The sequence below is a fragment of the Hemiscyllium ocellatum genome, chromosome 8 (genome assembly GCF_020745735.1).
Source record: "Hemiscyllium ocellatum isolate sHemOce1 chromosome 8, sHemOce1.pat.X.cur, whole genome shotgun sequence".
NCBI classification, from domain to species: Eukaryota; Metazoa; Chordata; class Chondrichthyes; order Orectolobiformes; family Hemiscylliidae; genus Hemiscyllium; species Hemiscyllium ocellatum.
In genome coordinates this window covers 46,569,077-46,588,491 of record NC_083408.1, presented here as the reverse complement: position 1 = coordinate 46,588,491, position 19,415 = coordinate 46,569,077, and the positions used below count along the sequence as shown (strand labels likewise).

Sequence of the window (19,415 nt, the reverse complement as noted above, 5' to 3'; positions counted from 1 at the left end):
GAATACAGTATTTGTAATGTGCAGTCCAAAATAATAATGCCCTGCTTTTGTGTCGTGATACCTCTCCACTGACCCAAGGTCCTGCTGATTTCATCCATTTTCCTATAAATCTATTATCAATTACTGTGGAAGATAACTGTACAGTTAGAGCACCTGCTCCAAAGAATAAGGAGTGCAGAGGTATTTACCTTACAGATGTACGGAGCCTATAGCATTTCATATTTGCCATGCTGAACTGTATATGACAGTATTTTGAGACCAATGAGAAATGTCTGACGATGCTTTGACCTTTTGTGTGGTATTTCAAATCATCTTAATATCCAACCAATAACTACTTGTAGCAAACTTTCCAAGGAGAAATTGAAAACATTTAAATTTTGGAGGAAGTCAGGGTAGGATTAGCTGGCTAGTTTGGGTAAATGGCTGATAACACTGGATAGCTTTGCAAGTGGCTACAGGGAGGAGAGCATCCTTTACCATGCAACTGTAAGTTTATATGCCTGCTTTGTGTATACATGGAGTAATTTGGTGACAAAAGAGATGGCACTGGTGTAATTTGATCAGATGAAGTCCCCTGATTTTCATGCACTTTTTCCTAACATTACCAAGGGGCTGGTGGCAAAAAAATACTTGCACCTAGTTCTTAAGAAAACCCTTATTCATGTCAAACATGACAGAGTTACAGTATAAGTGGTTAACATCTTATAATCTGACATTGCTTGTTTTGACAATACCTTGCATCTGCTGAAAAGATGGTAATTCTATGACCTTAAAATATCAAAGTACTAAATGGTAATATTTAATCTCATCTTGGGTTCTCTTGGAAGATTCCTTTCATGATATTGAATATTTGCTCTTCAGAGGTTTAACTGAGGTTTACAAGTGTTTTCTGTTTGTCAGATTCTTCATGATGTACCTCATAAACAAAGATGAAACTGAACACACCGGTCAGGTATGGAGCAATATCTTGAATAAGAATACAAAGAAAAACTGTAACAATTTTTGTTTGCTGCTTAGTCAAGCACAGGAATGATATCTTTGAGTGCTGTAATGCTTTTCAACATCAGTACCCACACTGCAGCAAAGGATATAAAACTAGAGTCTATTGCAAAGGATGTTAACAGAGCTGTTACAAAATCACAGTAATTATGCACCGTCAGAATAGCTTTATGACAGGAAATTTGTTATTGATAAGTCTGTTGAATTTTTTGAGGTTACAACCAATGGAATGCCATATAGATTAGTGCTTTGGCTATATGTGTTTCAGTCTATATCAATTATTTAGAAGAGGGGATCATATGTAATGTTAATAAAGTGACCTAGCAGGAAATTGAGCTGTTCAAACACAGGTTGCGTAAGAATGACAAACTGATCAAATAAATGATTATGTAATAGCATGACAGATGGGGAATAAAATGGGCAAGTACAAAAGTTTCCAAAGCCGGGAAAAGCAAAATGTTTCTTGAGAGGTGAGAGACTACTAAGTATTGGTATTCAGAGAGGTTCGAGTGTCTTTGTACACCAATCAAAGGTCTAAAATGTAGGTTTAGTAAGCAATTAAAAAGGTAAATAGTTTGCTATTTGCCAACCCCTTCGTACGAACGGGTTAGAGCAAGGAATTTAGAACAATTATGCTGGGGTTGGAATATCAGAACTGCAATACTGTGTTAGTTTGGTTTTCTTATTTTACAAAGGGTACACTTACCATAAAGTTGTGCAACACATTTTCACTAAATTAGTTTCTGGGATCAGAATGATGTATTGTGGGGAGAGGTCAAGTAAAATGGGGCTATATTCTTCAGAGTGCATAATAAAAGGTCTTCTCACTGAAGCAAATCATAGTTTCAGGACAAAGGGTCAGTTATCCAGGACAGAGATTGGCAGACTTCCTATTCAGGATGGTGAATCATGGAAATTCTCTACCCTGGAAATTTTGCTGATGTTCAAGACTGAGATTAGTATATTTTTGGACACTGATGGAATCAAGGGATATGGCAGGAAAGTGGAGTTAATGTGGACATTCTTATTGAATATTACAGGAGATGAGAGGCTGCATGATCTATTCATGCTTCTAAGTCTTATGTTCTTCCTAAACTCAGTTCCAAAAATGTGCCTTTCCTTTCTCACCCTTTTTCCATATCAATTATTATGGCCTGTATGAGTGAGTTGGATTATGTAGTGTCTAACTTGAAATATGAGCATGTATTACACAATACTGTGATCGATCAACTGCAATTGATTCTGAGAAAACATATTTTCACAAAAAATTAACATTGTGACATTAATGCTTTTTTTATACTTTAACCTGTATAAAGCCTTCAGGGCAATTTTTAGAATTCGGAACGTTTCTCAGCTTAGTACCAAAATACAGTTTGAGCTTGAGGAAATAGTCAGGAGGAATTTTGCAGATTATTTCAGAGCAAGATGAATAAAGCAGCTTAGTTCTTTCTTCATTTGCAGTCACATCACTTCTCTCCAGCCACATTTCTCCAGAACCACCATGATATATTTACCAAAATGTAACCACTAGAAGATAGTTTGCCTTACCCCTTGTGTGTTTTACCTGAGAAAAACATCCCAGGGAAGTTTAAATAGGAACACATAACAAACACAAGAAAAAAATACAAATTAAGCTCCACACCACCTGAGGCAATATTTAGGGCAGATGGGCACAATCATGATCAAAGAAGTTGGTTTTATGGAGCTTCTTAAAGGAGGAATGAGAGCTGGTGAGGAAGAGAGACCTAAGAAGAATTTTAGAGTCTCCAGTAGTGTTCTGATTAAATACAAGGGGACCATAGCTCTCTCATAAGGGGAGTGTAGAATGGGAATGTGCAGTGTCAAGCCATTTGGAAACTAAGTCGAGGTTTTGTAAATCAAGGTGTTGCTCAGCCACAATGTATTTCAGTGAGCAAAGAGGTGATGCACAGAATGGATAGAGTGTGAGTTAAGACATGGGCAGCAGAGCTTTGGATGACTAAGATGAATAAGGTTACGTTGTGAGAGGCTGACCAGTGTATTAGAATATTCAATTCTTTCAGACATTAAGGTAAAATGGCCATAGTTCTCGGGCTGCTTTTTCATTAGAGAAAGATGGCTGGTGGCAGTTTAAGGTGTAGGTCACTACACTTCCACCGAGGAAAGAATTTGAGAAGGAATCTTTCATTGGTAACCTCAGCTGCTATAGGAATTGAACCCAAGTGTTGGCATGACTCAGTGTTGCAGAACAGCCAGCCAGCTGAGCTAAATGATTCCCCTATTTTATGGATATGGAAGAATAATGAAAGATTAAACCTTCTGAATTGGGAGATTGAATTACAGCTTCTATAACATCAGTTTCATTCAGAATTTTCTGTCCTGTACAAAGATCCTATTAATGGTTTATATTTTGAAATGCATGGGGCAAGGGAAATTTGTTAGAATTTCTGTTGTAGAGTAATATGTGATCATGTGAAGACCAATTATAATAATGATGGTTGAACAGCATGCCATTTTCTAACCCTCGTTACTTACTTTTGAACAATAGAGGGTCCTTTTTATAACTATAATTCATACTGGGTGGAGTGCAAATATCATGGACATGTACTTAGAAAATTCTGATATTTATAAATATATAAATTCTAAATACAGACTATGCTGTTATGCTATGAAAGAAAAGCTTCACTATTTCAAAAATAATTTGGGAGTTTTAAAAAAAATCAATGGTGTGTATGTGTGTCTCTGTTTAATCATCGTGAATGTCCCTAGAGAAGATGGTGGTAAGCTGCATTCTTGAACCGCTGCAGCAGTTAAGGATATTGTTCCAGGATTTTGACTCACTAACAGTGAAGAAACATTAATGCAGTTTTACTTCAGAATAAAGTGTGGCTTGGAGAAGAACTTGCAGGTGATGGTGTTCCCATGGAACTGCTGCCACTGACATTGTTGATGGATATGGCAGCAATGAAACAGGTTACTTTGACTTGAATTGTGCCAAGCTTCTTGAGTGTTGGGCTTCATTCATCCAGAGAAGTGTGGAGTATTCCATCAGACTCCTCACTTGTCATGTAGAGGGCAGAATCAGGAGTGGAGTTACTGACCACAGAATTCCCAGCCTCGAACCTTTTCTTGTAGCTTTCTGGCTGATGCAGTTTAAATTCTGGTCAATTGTAACTCCCACGATATGGTGAGTACAGGATTCAGCAATGGTAAATCCATTGTACAGCAAAAGGAGGTGGTCAGCTTCTCTGTTGCTGGAGGTGGTAATTGACTGGCACTTACGTGCTATGAACATTACGACTATTTCCTCAAGGTCTCCCAAAATACTTGGAACTGCTTCTTTTCAAATGTGGGCTAATAGGGTTAGTCATTTTGTACACAGCACTGTAGCAAATAATGAACATGAGCAAAACAAACAATTAGTAAGGGATAAATAGTGGTCATGACTGCAGGTGCACCCTCTTTTTTAGTACCTTGGGGGCAGCCAATGCCACACCACTGATTATAGTACTGAATAGGAAGATCAGCTTAGAATGTGTCTCACATTCTGGAATGGCATGATGCTTCTGACTCACTCACTGTTTAGATTGCAGTCACAGAGCCAGGAGACTTCAATCGACAGGGTAAAGCACTCCAATACTGTTTATGTTTGCAAGTATGCATTACAAATAATTTTGTTCATACTTTTCTGTCCATCAATTTAAGGAATCTTTTGTATGGAAGATGTACCAGGAACGCTGCTGGGACTTCTTCCCTGCTGGAGACTGTTTCCGCAAACAGTACGAGGATCAGCTTGGATAAATGGAAATATTTCTTGAATTTACCTACTGACTAATCACATAAAGCTTTACTTGAACATGTGAATGGAAAATGAAGTACTGTTGAGGCAAAATGAGAATAAATGTGAAAGGTATTGAAAATACAACTGTCTTAAAATGCAGTGATATTCAGCTTTAAGCACCCTAAGTGCAAACACTTATCAGAATTGGAAGTGTTATAATGAGACTTTAAATAAACCTTTGTTGTGACTGTTGGTTAACTGACTAGATAGACCAAAAGTATAATAAAGGTTAAAAATTGCAAGAAAGTTCTAGAAAATAAAAGTGCCTTACCTGTAGCCAAAGCTATGCAACGATGTGAATGTTCTGTTTTTTAGTTTATGCTCATCGGAAAGGCTACCTGAGAATGTATTCTCCTGTTCACAATGTCGAGTCTTATTGTGTGCTGTATGACCTTAAGCTTGTTCTCATTCTGCTTACACAGCAGCAGCTGAGCTGATAATTTATAAAGTTGTTACTGGATAAGATATTTAATTTTGAGAAATTCTGTTACACAATATTACATGTGTATTGGCCGTCTGCTTCTCTATACACCTTAAAACTTCACTTTCAAATCATTTGGCACTAAGAGAAATGAATTGGTCAGCGTTGACTGTTTGCAATGTGATGCACAGTTTTGAAATAAAGCTAATTAAATTCAATTATATATCTTTTTACAAGATTCTTTTTTTCTCTGAAACGGATTACCAACAGCACCTCTGCTATCATTGGTTGGGTTGGAAATGAGAGTAAACAAGGTTGTTGAAAATGGATTATGTAAAAAATATTTTAAAAATAAACTATGTTATTTTACCACAGCAGAACAAAGCTCTTAAAATGAGTCATTTGATGAATATGTAAATTAACTTTTTACACAAAAAAAACTCAATAGGCCACTTTATTCATGGTTTTCAAGTTTGCATTACACCTTGACTCTGCAATCTTTTTACATGCAATTAGTTAGTTATAACTCTGTCACTAAATCTAAACTATTCAACGGAATTTCACAGTATAAACATTAACACCAATATACATTTTACTTGTCAGCAATGGGATGCAGTTGGAATAAATATGCCAATTAATGTTTATAGGTAATGTACTTTTTAGTTTTCTTTCATTTACTTGCAAAACCGTAATCATGATATCATACTGTCTAACCAATCTTCCAGTTCTTCTTCAGGGTCAGGTTTCTTAGCCATTTCTGTTAGCTGTGAATTTGTATTGTCTACCACTTCAGCACCTGGTGAGTCTGTTTAACAGCAAAGAAATAGTACCAATAAGTCCACATATAAAATATAAACTGGCTTCACTGGTAATACACAATTGAACCAACTAAGTTGAGACTAATGTACACCATAAGTACATCCCAGGAGTAACAGGACAGTTGTAAAGTGGTAAAATTATGCACAAAAGTAGATGCTGTTTCTCCAATTTTAAATGTAGCCTCTTTTATGTCAGGAGGAATTAATTCGAACTTCACAAGGTGGTAACCATGACTACAGTCAGTCCTTGTTATCTGCTCATTCACTACCTGTGGATTCGTGAGATTAGCCCCACACCCCAGTTTTCATTTTGTCCCCACTAACTTGGCTGGGCTGATCACATGATCATTACACTGGAGCAGTATCTATGTTTCTTTGCTATCTGCGGAAGGTTTGTGCTCATATTCCCCTTGGATAATGAGAAATTGCAGTAATTATCTACAGCAATTATATATTTAGTCTTTGTTATATTCAATTAGCTAATACAATTTTGTATCCTGATGAGTGCTATGGAAAACATGCTGAATTAGACATAAACATGCTATTTAAGTAAAAGGTAAACATCAATTATTTCCATAATTTTAATTAATAAAAAGCTTTTACTTACCGGTTGAAGTTGTAACTGATGTGGCATCACAAAGAACTTCTGCATTTTGAGCTTTGTTCAGGAAATCATCATTACTTTTACTGGCAGGCGTTCCTAACTGAAGTAAAATATCCAGCTCTTCGTCTAGCTTATCTGGTGCTTGCTGAGATGCAGAAGGAGCACTCTTAGGTATTTGTGTTGCAGGGTTGAGAATGACATTGAAGGTAGTTTGGGCTGAATCTTCAGCCACTGCATTTCGTGGCATGGCATTAACAGCTCCCAATGGAGTTGCAGCCGGTGCTCTAAATTTACTTGGGCCATCTTGCAAACCCTTCAGTCTCACTTGTGGTAGCTCAGAAGGAACAGTGATCTATATTTAAAGGATACAAAAAAAAAGACTGAATTTGTTTAAGGAATTTTGCTTGTAGAAAATATTTTTTTAAAAATTTATGTTTGATGACTGTAATATGTCAAGCTTTTAAATATTTTGACTTTATATATACACAAATTTCTTTCTTCAATAAAGGAGGACATACTTAAAATTTTAGCAGCACCCAGAAATACTTGGGCCAGATGGGAGACAACCTAGACTACTGAGAAAAGTAAAAGGTGGTGATATGGAGGCTGTTACTACCATCTTCCAATCTTCCTCACACAATGGGTAGTGTATTGGAAATGTTTACAACCTCATTCAAGAATAAACATAACTATAGGCATTGTTTGTGGGTTGACTTTGAGATAATAATATGAGACAAAATTAATTGGCACTTGAAAAAATAGGGGTTAATAAAAGTCCACACATATTTGTTAAAAGCAAATCATATAAAATATAAACTGGCTTCACTGGTAATACACAATTGAATGAACCTGTAAGTTAAGACTAATGTACACCGTAAGTACATCCCAGGAAGTAACAGGACAGTTGTAAAGTAGTAAAATTATGCAGGATGAGGATAATATGATAGAGAGAGAGATACTTGGGGAATGCACATACACATATCTTTTGAATTTACCATGACAAGTGGTGGCTTACGAGATTCTTGACATTTTGAATAGATGCTTAGAATATAAAAGCAAGTTTATGCTAGATTTTTATAAGAGACTGTCTAGATTTGAACTAGAGTTATGTGGCTAATTCTGCACCGCACTTCAGGAAGGATGCCAATGAAGTAGGACTTTGGTTATGTGGAAAAACCAGAAAGGCTGGAACATTCTCTTTGAACAGTTCTGTCCTTGTTAACCTTGTCTGTTCCAGAGTAATAATATTTGAGTAAACAGATAAAACAGTTTGTAATCAATCAATCAAAGAAAGGTCAGTAACCAGTGAACACAAATTATTTTAAATCAATGAAAGCACCAGAGGTGATATGAGGGAAAAGAAAATAATAAAATGTGAAAGTGACAACTGACTGTTTCCACCACGCTAGATCACGGTCAGAAAACTGGATTTTGTAAGCTTTGGGGAAAGAACAGAGGAAATAGAACTAAGTTAGTAGTGTTTTCTGTGCAGGTACATTTGATGATTCTCTAGTTATTTAGTTCAATCCATTACAAATTCTGCCATAAACTAAAGGTACAAACTATTCAACCTTACGTTACTTGATAAACAACAGCAGAGATCATGATCTTTGTAAGCCAAATGGATATTCACAGTAATTCAGCAGAGTGTGGTAAAGTTCCATAAAACTAACTAAGCAATTGAATACAACGTGCACCTCTTGAAGCCCACAAAGCAATGGAATGTAAGTTCTATCTATCATACAGTTGAGTCTCTGATTTCAGTTTCATTGCCTGTGGGAGGGAATCCTGAGGAGGACATTAATCACAGCTCTTAAACATTTCTAAGCAACTGACTTAAATATTTGAAATCTGGCTACAAACAAAATTCTCAGTCAACCTTTCTGTTTTGTAGATGAATTTAATAAAGGAACCCTACCTGTACCAACTCAGCATCCACATTGAGTCTAAGGTGGAGGGGGAGTTCCTGAAGGGATTGAGCTAGAGACTGACAGTCCACAAACATAGGTGATAGCTGAAAAACACAAGACATTGGTGCACAAGGAATTAAACAGGGAGGAGATATCTATTACAATATTTCCAATGGATTGTCTGAATAGAAATTAAATTTATAAGAAGAGCAGTATAATACAGTATATTTAAAATTAACAAATAATGGTTGAATTATATTGTATTAAGACATAGCCCAGCATTTTTTCACTCAAAGATGCCTGCAGCCATTTAAAACATCAGGGATGACGCAATTCCCAGCACCCCCAATTGTCACTGACACAACATAAGGTTACTAGTAGCAAACATATACACTGTATAGCCGTTATCAGACTGGATTCTATATGACGTGTGTATCAGTTTGAGAATCTATTGAAAGCTAAATTCAAAACGTCTTACTCATTCCCACTGCATGAGGTCTCCATTCCATCTGATCCAAATCGTTGGCCAAGTTTGATGAAACTGACTGTATTACAGTCTGAGCTAAAGTTAACACTTTTGCCAAGGACGATGAAATCAGTCAGGTTTCATGAGATGCATGAAAAATCCTCATCACTAATTTACACTACTATGAGAATCTTCAATAATGAAGATGAAATATTACCTGCAATTATCAAGCCTGGAACACCACTACCTCAGCACACTCAGAAAATATAACCAATATGTATCGCAAGGAGTTCTTTAGCAGACAGGGGGAAATGGTAATATGGAATATAAGCTAAACAAGAATACAGGCTTCTCAAGAAAAGAACACCTAATTGGGTATTACTGACTAGAAAGAAGCATCAGGAATCGAGAACTTAAAGGATAACCAAAATAATCACTACTGCTGATGACCTCCAAACAACAAACCTGTAGTGTCAGGTTCAAATAGTCAAAGAACCCTGACTTGTATTCGTTTTTCCCTCCCTTCCTGTGGGACATTATCCCCTCTTACCTTTTATGCACATTAATATGTATGTGTGGACCCACAAAACTACACAAAGGTCATGTGCTTAATGCCATATCTTTATTATTTAGCTTGGGGTTAGCAGCTAAGGAAGTGTTTTCACTCATGAGGGCCTTATTTTTATAGTGAAAGAAAATCTATCTTCCAATTTTATTAGAAAAAAGTATAGACTTGTGCAAAAGGAAGTTAGTCCTTTGTTATGACCAACTGAGTAGATTGAAATCAGGGAAGCTGGTTTACCCCTTCTCAACTTGTATGCGACAAAACAATATGTTCCTGAAAAGGATTCTGTGGATAAATACAACATGTGATTTGGCACTAAGCTGTTCACCTCAGGAAGTACTGAAATATAGACTTTGTTTGCTCTCAGCTAAAACAGTATTCAAGACCATATAACTGAACCCACCATTTAGCAAAACAGGGAGCACAAACCCCAATTCCTGAAGATTTAATGGATCTCTTTGGAAATGCATACATAGGTATCAACTGACAGTGAGTTCTGAACCCAGAGTTGTCTAGTTCAAGGTATGGTTTTGATACAAAGCCTACATATCCCAGCATGGGTTATCAATCTTCAGAAGACAACAGACAAACTAGGCTGGAAGGTAACGGAATAGTAAATAACACTACAGGTCTGTTTATAGAATAGGATTTTCTCCTGTTTCTTGCTTGTTCTTAACTTGCCATAACATTTATCAGTTTGAAAGTAAATTTTGACATTTTGTGACTCTCAGTTGCAATATTTATTATTATTTTCCAGTTGTAAGGAGTGCTGCAAAACCATTATGCGATATGTATTAAAAACTTTTAAGGCTACGTACAAATGAGAGGAATAGGACTGACTGATTCTGTGGCATCATTCTGTAAACAATGACTCTGTAGCTCAAAGGTTTAATTTACACGACACATTAGGCTACACAGGGAAGTATCTGAACTCCTTAATATTTACTCAAGCTTTCAAGACTTGAGCACAAGTCTGCAGCACACATATATACTTCTGCAACACTCTGTACAGGCACACATTTGTTAATTTTTTTAGTCCCAATATAAAGTTTATCAATTTGCAAACATCTGCATCCTGTATATCCTTAACAGAAAAGTTGAACATCAGTGACATAGTTTACCTGAATAGCTGGTTAAAGCACAGCAGGTTAGGCAGCATCCAAGGAATAGGAAATTCGACGTTTCAGGCATAAGCCCTTCATCAGGAATGAGAAGAGTGTGCTTGGCACACTCTTCTCATTCCTGATGAAGGTCTTATGCCCGAAACGTCGAATTTCCTATTCCTTGGATGCTGCCTAACCTGCTGTGCCTTAACCAGCAACAGATTTTCAACTGTGATCTCCAGCATCTGCAGACCTCATTTTTTACCTGAATAGCTGTCAATCTTAAAAAAAAGTCAGTTGTGTTTGTCCAATGATTAGCTTTTAATTAAAGAATACATTTGCTTTAAATTAATGTTTCAGAATAAACAGCAGTATTTTTATTTCAATGTTTTTATAGTTAACTTTAATGGTAAAAGGAGCAGGTTGGATCTCTAATTGCTTGTCATCAAGGTTTGACAGGAAATTGACTTTTTTTCTTAATTTGTTATTCTCCAAATTCTAACAACCGAAGAGATGCCAAGCAATCAAACAAGAATAGCATAAGAAACCGTTGGATCCACAAGTGTATCATGTCCGAATTAGGGCATGATCCTGATGGATCGTTAGCTTAATGAAACTTGCATTAGGACTGCGCTATCTTAGACACTGGCCTCAGGAGGACAAAATGGTAAACCCTGTGGGCACCATTTGTAGCCCATGAGACAGCACATACAGGTGCTAGCAAGGCTGGCTGATTCAGACACAAGTTGAAGGATGCCAGAAAAGTGTACGAGGGCAAGTAATTAGGAGGTGGCCAGCAGCAGTTCATAGTTTTAATATGGATCTCCACAATAAGATTAAAAAAAATTAATCCTCCAGTGTACCTTTGAAGGCAGGGCTTCCCAAATTTTAAGCTGGTAAGCTCTGAAGCAACAATGGCTGCAACAGAGCTCCAAACAAGTGCTAACATATGCAAAGTCCCTTTAAATATCACAGCAATTTTTAAAATGGTGATTGTGGCCAAACTGACTGATCTTGTTGGCCTGAATTGGGTATGATGAAACCTAATGGGAAGGTTGATAGTTTTTTTTTACTAAAGAGGTGCACAGATTAAACAGCTCCTTTCTCACTGCCCAAAGAATCTCAACCCTCTTAGAGAACCAATTCCTTTTCATCTGAGTCTAAATTGGTACCCCTTTCTTCTGAGGTTGGTCATACCCCTCTTGCAACTTGTTTTTCCACCGATCTTTGTGTTGTCTGCAATTTGGCTACAGTACATTCAATTCTTTCCTCCAAGTCATTTTTATGTGTTGTAAACAATTCCGGTCCCGGTGTGGATTCCTGTGGAATCAGGTGGTAACAGGTCACCAAACTGACAAAGAAAGTCTTTATCCCCATTCTCTGTTTTCTGCCCACTAGCCAATTTTCTATCCAAGTCAATATATGACCTCCAACACCATGGGCTCTTATCTTATGACATAGGCTTTTCTGAGATGCCTTGTTGACCAATTTCTGCAAGTCCTTTGGTTCCCCTTTATCCAGTCTGGATGAAACATCCTCAGAAAACTCTTTTAAAAAAAAGTCAGACATGATTTCCCTTTCATGAAGTCATGTTGATTGCACTTGATTAGGTTATGATTCTCCAAATATCTACGGCATATGCCAAAATTGGGAGAGCTGTCCCACATACTAGTCAAAAATAAGCCTGACAATAATCATATTTATAAAATCATACCTTTCTGAAAACATCCCAGACACCACCATCTTGACTATGTCCTGTCTCAACAATAAGACAGATCCATCAGAAGTGACACAGACTCAGGATATTGGTGCCTTAGGAATACACAACACTAGTTTAAGAGGCTATGCTCATGGCCTCAGTTGAAACATAGGCAAGGAAACTTCCTGCTGATTATCACCTACCACCCTTCTCTCTGAGCTGATAAATCAATGTTCTTCCATGTTGAACTTCACCTGGAAGCAATAATGAGGTTGGCAAGGGCACAAAATGCAATCTCAATGGGGGACTACATTTTCCATAATCAAAAATGGCATAGCACCACTACTGACTCAGCTGCCTGGGTCCTAAAGGAGATAGCTGACAGGCAGACTCTGCAACAGCGATGAAGAACCATTCAGAATGGAAAACATACTTGATTCATCTTCATCAATCCGCCTAATGCAAATACAGCTGTCCATGATAGTATTGGTAGGAGTGGCCATGAAGATCTGTCCCCACATACCCAACATCATGTCATATAGTGCTATCATCATGCTAAACAGGATAGGTTTTGAATAGACCTAACAACTCAAAACTGGGCATCCACAAGAGACAGTGGGCCATCAGCAGAAACACAAGTGTAGTCAACTTCAATTCAGGAACTCATGGCCCAGGATAGCCCTCACTTCACCACCAAGTAAGGATAACAATGAATGGAGCTAAAACTGAGGTGCCATCCTGGTGCAGCTATAACACAGGACAGGACTACTTGTATGCCAAACAATATATGGTGTATAAATGGCTAAATGATCTTATAGCCAATGGATCAGATTCAAACTCCGGAAAGACTAGGGACACAGCCAACTTGTACTCCATAATTAGCTATTCCCCTAGTCATGCTACATCAGTATAGTTGCAACATCTATGCTGTCATGTAGAAAATTACCCAGCTATGGCTTGTTCACAACAAAAGGACAAATCCAGCTTGATCGATTGTACCCATCAGTGTACTCTCTATCATTAATAAGGTGATGAAAGATGTCAGTGACAGTGCAATCAAACAGCACTTATTCAGCAATAAGATTACATAGTGCCTGACCTCATTACTGTTTTAGTCCATGAACAAAACAGCTGAACTCTAGTGGTGAGGTGAGCTGAGAGTGAATGCCATAGAGTCATAGAGATGTACAGCACAGAAACAGACCCTTCGGTCCAAATCATCCATGCCAACCAGATATCGAACCCAATCTAGTCCCACCTGCCAGCTCCCATAGCCATCCAATGCCTTTTAAATGTTGCAATTGTACCAGCCTCCACCTCTTCCTCTGGTAGCCCATTCTACACATGCACCACCCTTTGTGTGAAAAAGTTGTCCCTTAAGTCTCTTTCATCTTTCCCCTCTCACCATAAGCCCTATGCCCTCTAGTTCTGGACTCCTACACCCCAGGGAAAATACCTTGTCTATTTATCCTATCCATGGCCCTCATGATTTTATATACCTCTACAAGGTCTCCCATCAGCATCAGACACTCCAGGGAAAACAGCCCCAGCCTAATCAACCTCCTCCTATAGCTCAAATCCTCCAACCCTGGCAACATGCTTGAAAATCTTTTCTGAACCATTTCAAGTTTCACAACATCCTTCCAACAGGAAGGAGACCAGAATTGCACGCAGTATTCCAAAAGTTGCCTAACCAATGTCCTGTACAGCCACAACATGACCTCCCAACTCCCGTACTCAATACTCTGCCCAATAAAGGAAAGCAAATCAAACGCCTTCTTCACTATCCTATCTACATGCGACTCTACTTTCAAGGAGCTATGAACATGCATTTCTAGATTTCAAGGTCTCTTGGTAGACATAACTAATACTGATGAAGCCAGAATATGCCCAAAGTCTTCAAAGAGAGGAGAGGGGGTGGACAAAATGGTGAAAAAGTTCATTTTAAAAATGCTGTATTACTTCATATTAATGAAACAGCTGTACACAGAGCCATGGTTACAGAAAATTTCTGCCAACATCAAACGTTCTTCTCTTCAGAGCCTCTTGACAGCAGATTGATTTTATTATTTAAACAAAGAATTCATATTATAGAAGGAGAGGGGCTGGAGGTCCTAACATGTATAGAAGTAGATAAATCCCCACGACCTGATCAGGTGTTTCCCAGAACTTTGTGCGAAGGATGGGAAGAGACTGCTGGGCCACTTGCTGAGATATTTTTATCATCAACAGAACGGGTGAGGTGTCAGAGGTGTTGATATGGTGCCATTATTTATGAAAAGTAAAGCCAGGGAACTACTGACCAGCCTGAAGTGAGTAGTGGGTAAGTTGTTGGAGTGAATTCTGAGGGACAGAGTTTACATGCAATTGGAAAGGTAAGGGCTGATTACGGGGAGTCAGTGTGGCTTTCTGCATGGGAAATCATATCTCACTAACTTGAATGACTTTTTGGAAGAGGTGACACAGAAGTTTGATGAAGGCAGAGTTGCAGATGCTGTATATATATGGACTTTAGCAAAACATTTGACAAGGTTGCAGATGATAGACAGGTTAGTAAGGTTAGATCCCATGGGATCCAGGGGAAGCTAACCAATTGGATACAAAATTGGTTTGAAGGCAGGAGACAAAGGGTGGTGGTAGAGGGTTGCTTTTCGGACTGAAGGCCTGTGACTAGCGGTGTGCCACAGGGATTGGTGCTGGGTCCACTGTTTTTCGTCATTTATAAAAAGGATTTGGATGTTAATATAGGAGTTATTGCTAGTTAGTTTGCAGATGACACTAAAATAGGTGGTTTAGTGGACAGTGAAGAGGATTATCTCAGAGTACAACGAGACCTTGCTCAGATAGACCAATGGGCCTAGGAGTGGCAGATGGATTTTAATTTAGGTAAATGAGAGGTGTTGCATTTGGGTAAAGCAAACCAGGACAGGACTTATACAGTAAATGGGGAATGCTGCTGAACAAAGAGACCGAGAGGTGCAGCTGCATAGTTCCTTGAAAGTGGAGTCACAGGTAGACAAAATGATGAATAGTGCATTTGGCACACTTGTCGTCATTGGTCTGAACAATTAGTATAGGAGTTGGGATGTCATATGCATTATATAGGACATTGGTGATGCCACTTTATGTACATACCATATTATGTACAATTCTGGTCATCCTTCTATAGGAAGGATGTTGCTAAACTTAACAGGGTAAATAGAAAATATTTACAAGGATGTTGCCGGGACTGGAGGGCTTGAACTTTAGGGAGAATAGGTTGGCGTGTTGGAGACTGAGGGGTGACCTTATTGAGGTTTACAAAATCATAAGAGGCACAGATAGGGTAAATAGCCAAGTCTTTTTCCTTAGGTGGGTGAGTCCGAAACGAGAGGGCATAGGTTTAATTGAGAGGGGAAAGATTTGAAAAGGAACTAAGGGGTAACTTTCTCATGTACAAAATGGTGCGTGTATGGAACAAGCTGCCAGAGGACATGGTGGAGAGGCTGGTACAATTACAACACATAAAAGGCATTGGGACGGGTATATGAACAGGAATAGTTTGTAGGAAAATGGGCCAAATGCTGGCAAATAGGACTAAGTCAGGATTGGATGGCTGGTCTGTGCAGAGAAGTTGGTCCAAAGGGTCTGTATCCATGCTAAGAGACTCTAAGTAAATTTCAATTGTCCACAATTTGAACAGTTGAGCTACTGGAGTACCATAAAGACTCCTCTACACCAATATTTCTACACTACAGCATGTGCAGACCAAACCCATATTGTTTTGTGCCACAGCATTAAGTCAAATTTACAGAAATTAGTTACATGCTATACTGGGAAAAGTGAGAAAAATCAAAAGTCTGGTTGAAGATTTGTAGCTCGGGTGTCCGTTGTTGTGGTTCTGTTCGCCGAGCTGGAAGTTTTTGCTGCAAACGTTTCGTTCCCTGGCTAGGGAACATCATCAGTGCTATTGGAGCCTCCTGTGAAGCGCTGCTTTGATGTTTCTTCCGGTATTTATAGTGGTTTGTTCTTGCCGCTTCCGGGTGTCAGTTTCAGCTGTAGTAGTTTGTATGTGGGGTCCAGGTCGATGTGTCTGTTGATGGATGTTCTTGCTGTTTCCGGGTGTCAGTTTCAGCTGTAGTGGTTTGTATATGGGGTCCAGGTCTATGTGTCTGTTAATGGAGTTTGTGGATGAATGCCATGCCTCTAGGAATTCCCTGGCTGTTCTCTGTCTGGCTTGTCCTATGATGGTAATGTTTTCCCAGTCAAATTCATGTTCCTGGTTGTCTGAGTGTATGGCTACTAGGGATAGCTGGTCGTGTCGTTTTGTGGCTAGCTGATGTTCATGGATGCGGATTGTTAGCTGTCTTCCTGTTTGTCCTATATAGTGTTTTGTGCAGTCCTTGCATGGTATTTTGTAAACTACGTTAGTTTGGCTCGTGCTGGCTATTGGGTCCTTTGTTCTAGTGATTTGTTGTCTGAGTGTGGAAGTTGGTTTGTGTGCTGTTATGAGTCCTAAGGGTCGCAGTAGTCTGGCTGTCAGTTCTGAGACGCTCCTGACGTATGGTAGTGTGGCTAGTCCTTTTGGTTGTGGCATGTCCTCGTTCCGTGGTCTACCTCTTAGGCATCTGGTGATAAAGTTGCGTGGGTATCCGTTTTTGGCGAATACCTTGTATAGGTGTTCCTCTTCCTCTTTTCGCAGTTCTGGTGTATATATAGGACAAACAGGAAGACAGCTAACAATCCGCATCCATGAACATCAGCTAGCCACAAAACGACACGACCAGCTATCCCTAGTAGCCATACACTCAGACAACCAGGAACATGAATTTGACTGGGAAAACACTACCATCATAGGACAAGCCAGACAGAGAACAGCCACGGAATTCCTAGAGGCATGGCATTCATCCACAAACTCCATTAACAGACACATAGACCTGGACCCCATATACAAACCACTACAGCTGAAACTGACACCCGGAAACGGCAAGAACAAACCACTATAAATACCGGAAGAAACATCAAAGCAGCGCTTCACAGGAGGCTCCAATAGCACTGATGATGTTCCCTAGCCAGGGAACGAAACGTTTGCAGCAAAAACTGAGAAAAATCACTTTTGCATTTCTACCTTTTTGTTTGGTAACAACTCAACAGATTTATATTTTCAAATTTCTGTTTTGCAATTTGATTTTGCCAAATTAGAAGACTAGTTCATAATTTGAATCTGGAAAATATCCCAGTCAGGCCTAACTGTGACTTGAGTCAAGGCAAGTAGAGGGATAATAAATATCACATTCTATGAAAATTGTCTGCATTTGTATAAGACAAATGAACATTGACAGGAAATGGTATTTAGGATATTTCTAAATTGCAGTGCACTTGCAAAATTTGTCACAGGGATTTCCCTTGTCTATGATGTCACAATGTCTAGAAGGCTAAAGATCTACACTATAAAAATTCAACTGGGCAAGTTGCAAAAACTTACCTGTTTACTGGAAGTCCCCTCTACTTCCCACTCTTTTTCCTCAGCAAAGCGAAACTGTGCAAATGAATCACCTGGTTTGAAACACAAAATGAAATTTATTTGCACTGAAGTCTGACAAATGCATAGCTACCTTTCCATTTGTAAAAACATTATTATGACAATGGCAAAATAGTTATTTCAACATTGTTCAAAACGATCACATTGTTGCTTATGAGAACTTGTTAGGCAGAATGTTTCCTTCATACAATGACTACATTTCAGAAATAACTTACTGGATATAAGTACTTTTGAGACATCCTGAGGTTGTGTAAGGCACTATAGAAATTCAAGTCTTTGACTTTAAACACTGCATGCAAACACGAGTTTGTCCAACTATTTTTGCTTTTCAGCATAAGAGTAACAGAATTACTGATCTCACATAACACTATTAGAAATTTTTAAAAAAGGTTATATTACCATAGTCCCAGAGCACCATAAGACAGCTCTCTTATTAGAGAGTGCCGGTTTAACCTGAGGGTCACCATGTCACAGGTAAGGGAGAGGTTAAGAAGGAAAATCATTTATGTTAATCTCAGCCAGTGCGGGAATTGAATGCACACTGTTGTTATAACTTTGCATTACAAACCAGCTGCCTAGCTAACTGATGAGGTTCAAAATGCAGAAACATAACAAAAAAAAACCCGGCATGTTGTCCAGCACTTTTCACATCCTTAAGATGTGCCGAAGTGCTTCTCAGCTGATGATGTTCTCTTGAAATGTAATCACTGTTCTAAGTTTATAGAGAAGTCACAGAGCCAAGTTATCCATACCTAGGTCCAATAAATGATTAGAAAAGTCAATCAAGTACAGTTGAATGAGGGGTAAATGTTAGCCAGGATAATGGGAAAATACCCACTTTGATTTGCATGATTGTGGAAGGAAACCAGAGGTCAGGCAGGATCCTGGTTTATCATTCCTCTCCAAAAGACAGCAAACTGCTGATAGTGCAGAATTCTCAAAATTGAACTGAAATATCAGCCTAGATTTATGTGTTCTAGTCTGTTGTTTGAATTTGGCTGGAACCCATGATCTAAATTACTGATAATAATGTTGAGTTCACTTTCAGCTATATATGTGTCCTCAGCTTAAAAAATTAAGATGATCATATTAATTATTCCTTTCATTGGTCTGCGTGCTCTGCCAAAATATGAACAGTATTAAATTATCATGTAGACTGAATCATCATTAAACTCATTATTAAATGGCAGGATACCAGTTTAAATCTGTGTTTGCCAAGTGAGTTTATTAGAATTAAACTTTTTTTTTGTTGTGCCATTTATTATTTCCATATGTTAGACAGTAATGTTTAAACATGCATCAAATTTTGAGATATTAACAACACAAACAGAATCAACATGAGCTTATGGAATAGCAGAACGTATTAACACTACTTAAGAGTCTAAGTTTCACTGAAACCACATCAAAGGTGAAATGCGAACTGAATGTATATTTAAAAGTGATTAATAGTCATTCTTCTCATTTGCATCGATGTAATTCCTTTGGAGAG

General features: G+C 38.4%; 2 protein-coding genes across 15 annotated transcripts in view; one reads left to right on the top strand and one right to left on the bottom strand.

Annotated features, from left to right (window-relative positions):
* Positions 1-5,458, top strand: part of ryr3 (ryanodine receptor 3) — a 366,212-nt gene extending 360,754 nt beyond the window's left edge. For all 14 annotated transcript variants that reach the window (XM_060828910.1, XM_060828909.1, XM_060828911.1 and 11 more), the window contains 2 exons: positions 901-952; positions 4,684-5,458. In XM_060828910.1, coding sequence (XP_060684893.1) covers positions 901-952; positions 4,684-4,779 — 148 coding nt within the window. In that variant the 3' untranslated portion in view covers positions 4,780-5,458. The remainder of the gene's footprint in view (positions 1-900; positions 953-4,683) is intronic.
* Positions 5,459-5,676: 218 nt separating this feature from the next.
* Positions 5,677-19,415, bottom strand: part of aven (apoptosis, caspase activation inhibitor) — an 87,825-nt gene continuing 74,086 nt past the window's right edge. Inside the window, exons 3-6 of the mRNA XM_060828367.1 lie at positions 17,870-17,940; positions 8,581-8,676; positions 6,666-7,014; positions 5,677-6,045 (exon numbers count right to left, since the gene is read on the bottom strand). Of these exons, the coding sequence (XP_060684350.1) occupies positions 5,933-6,045; positions 6,666-7,014; positions 8,581-8,676; positions 17,870-17,940 (629 nt within the window). The 3' untranslated portion in view covers positions 5,677-5,932. The remainder of the gene's footprint in view (positions 6,046-6,665; positions 7,015-8,580; positions 8,677-17,869; positions 17,941-19,415) is intronic.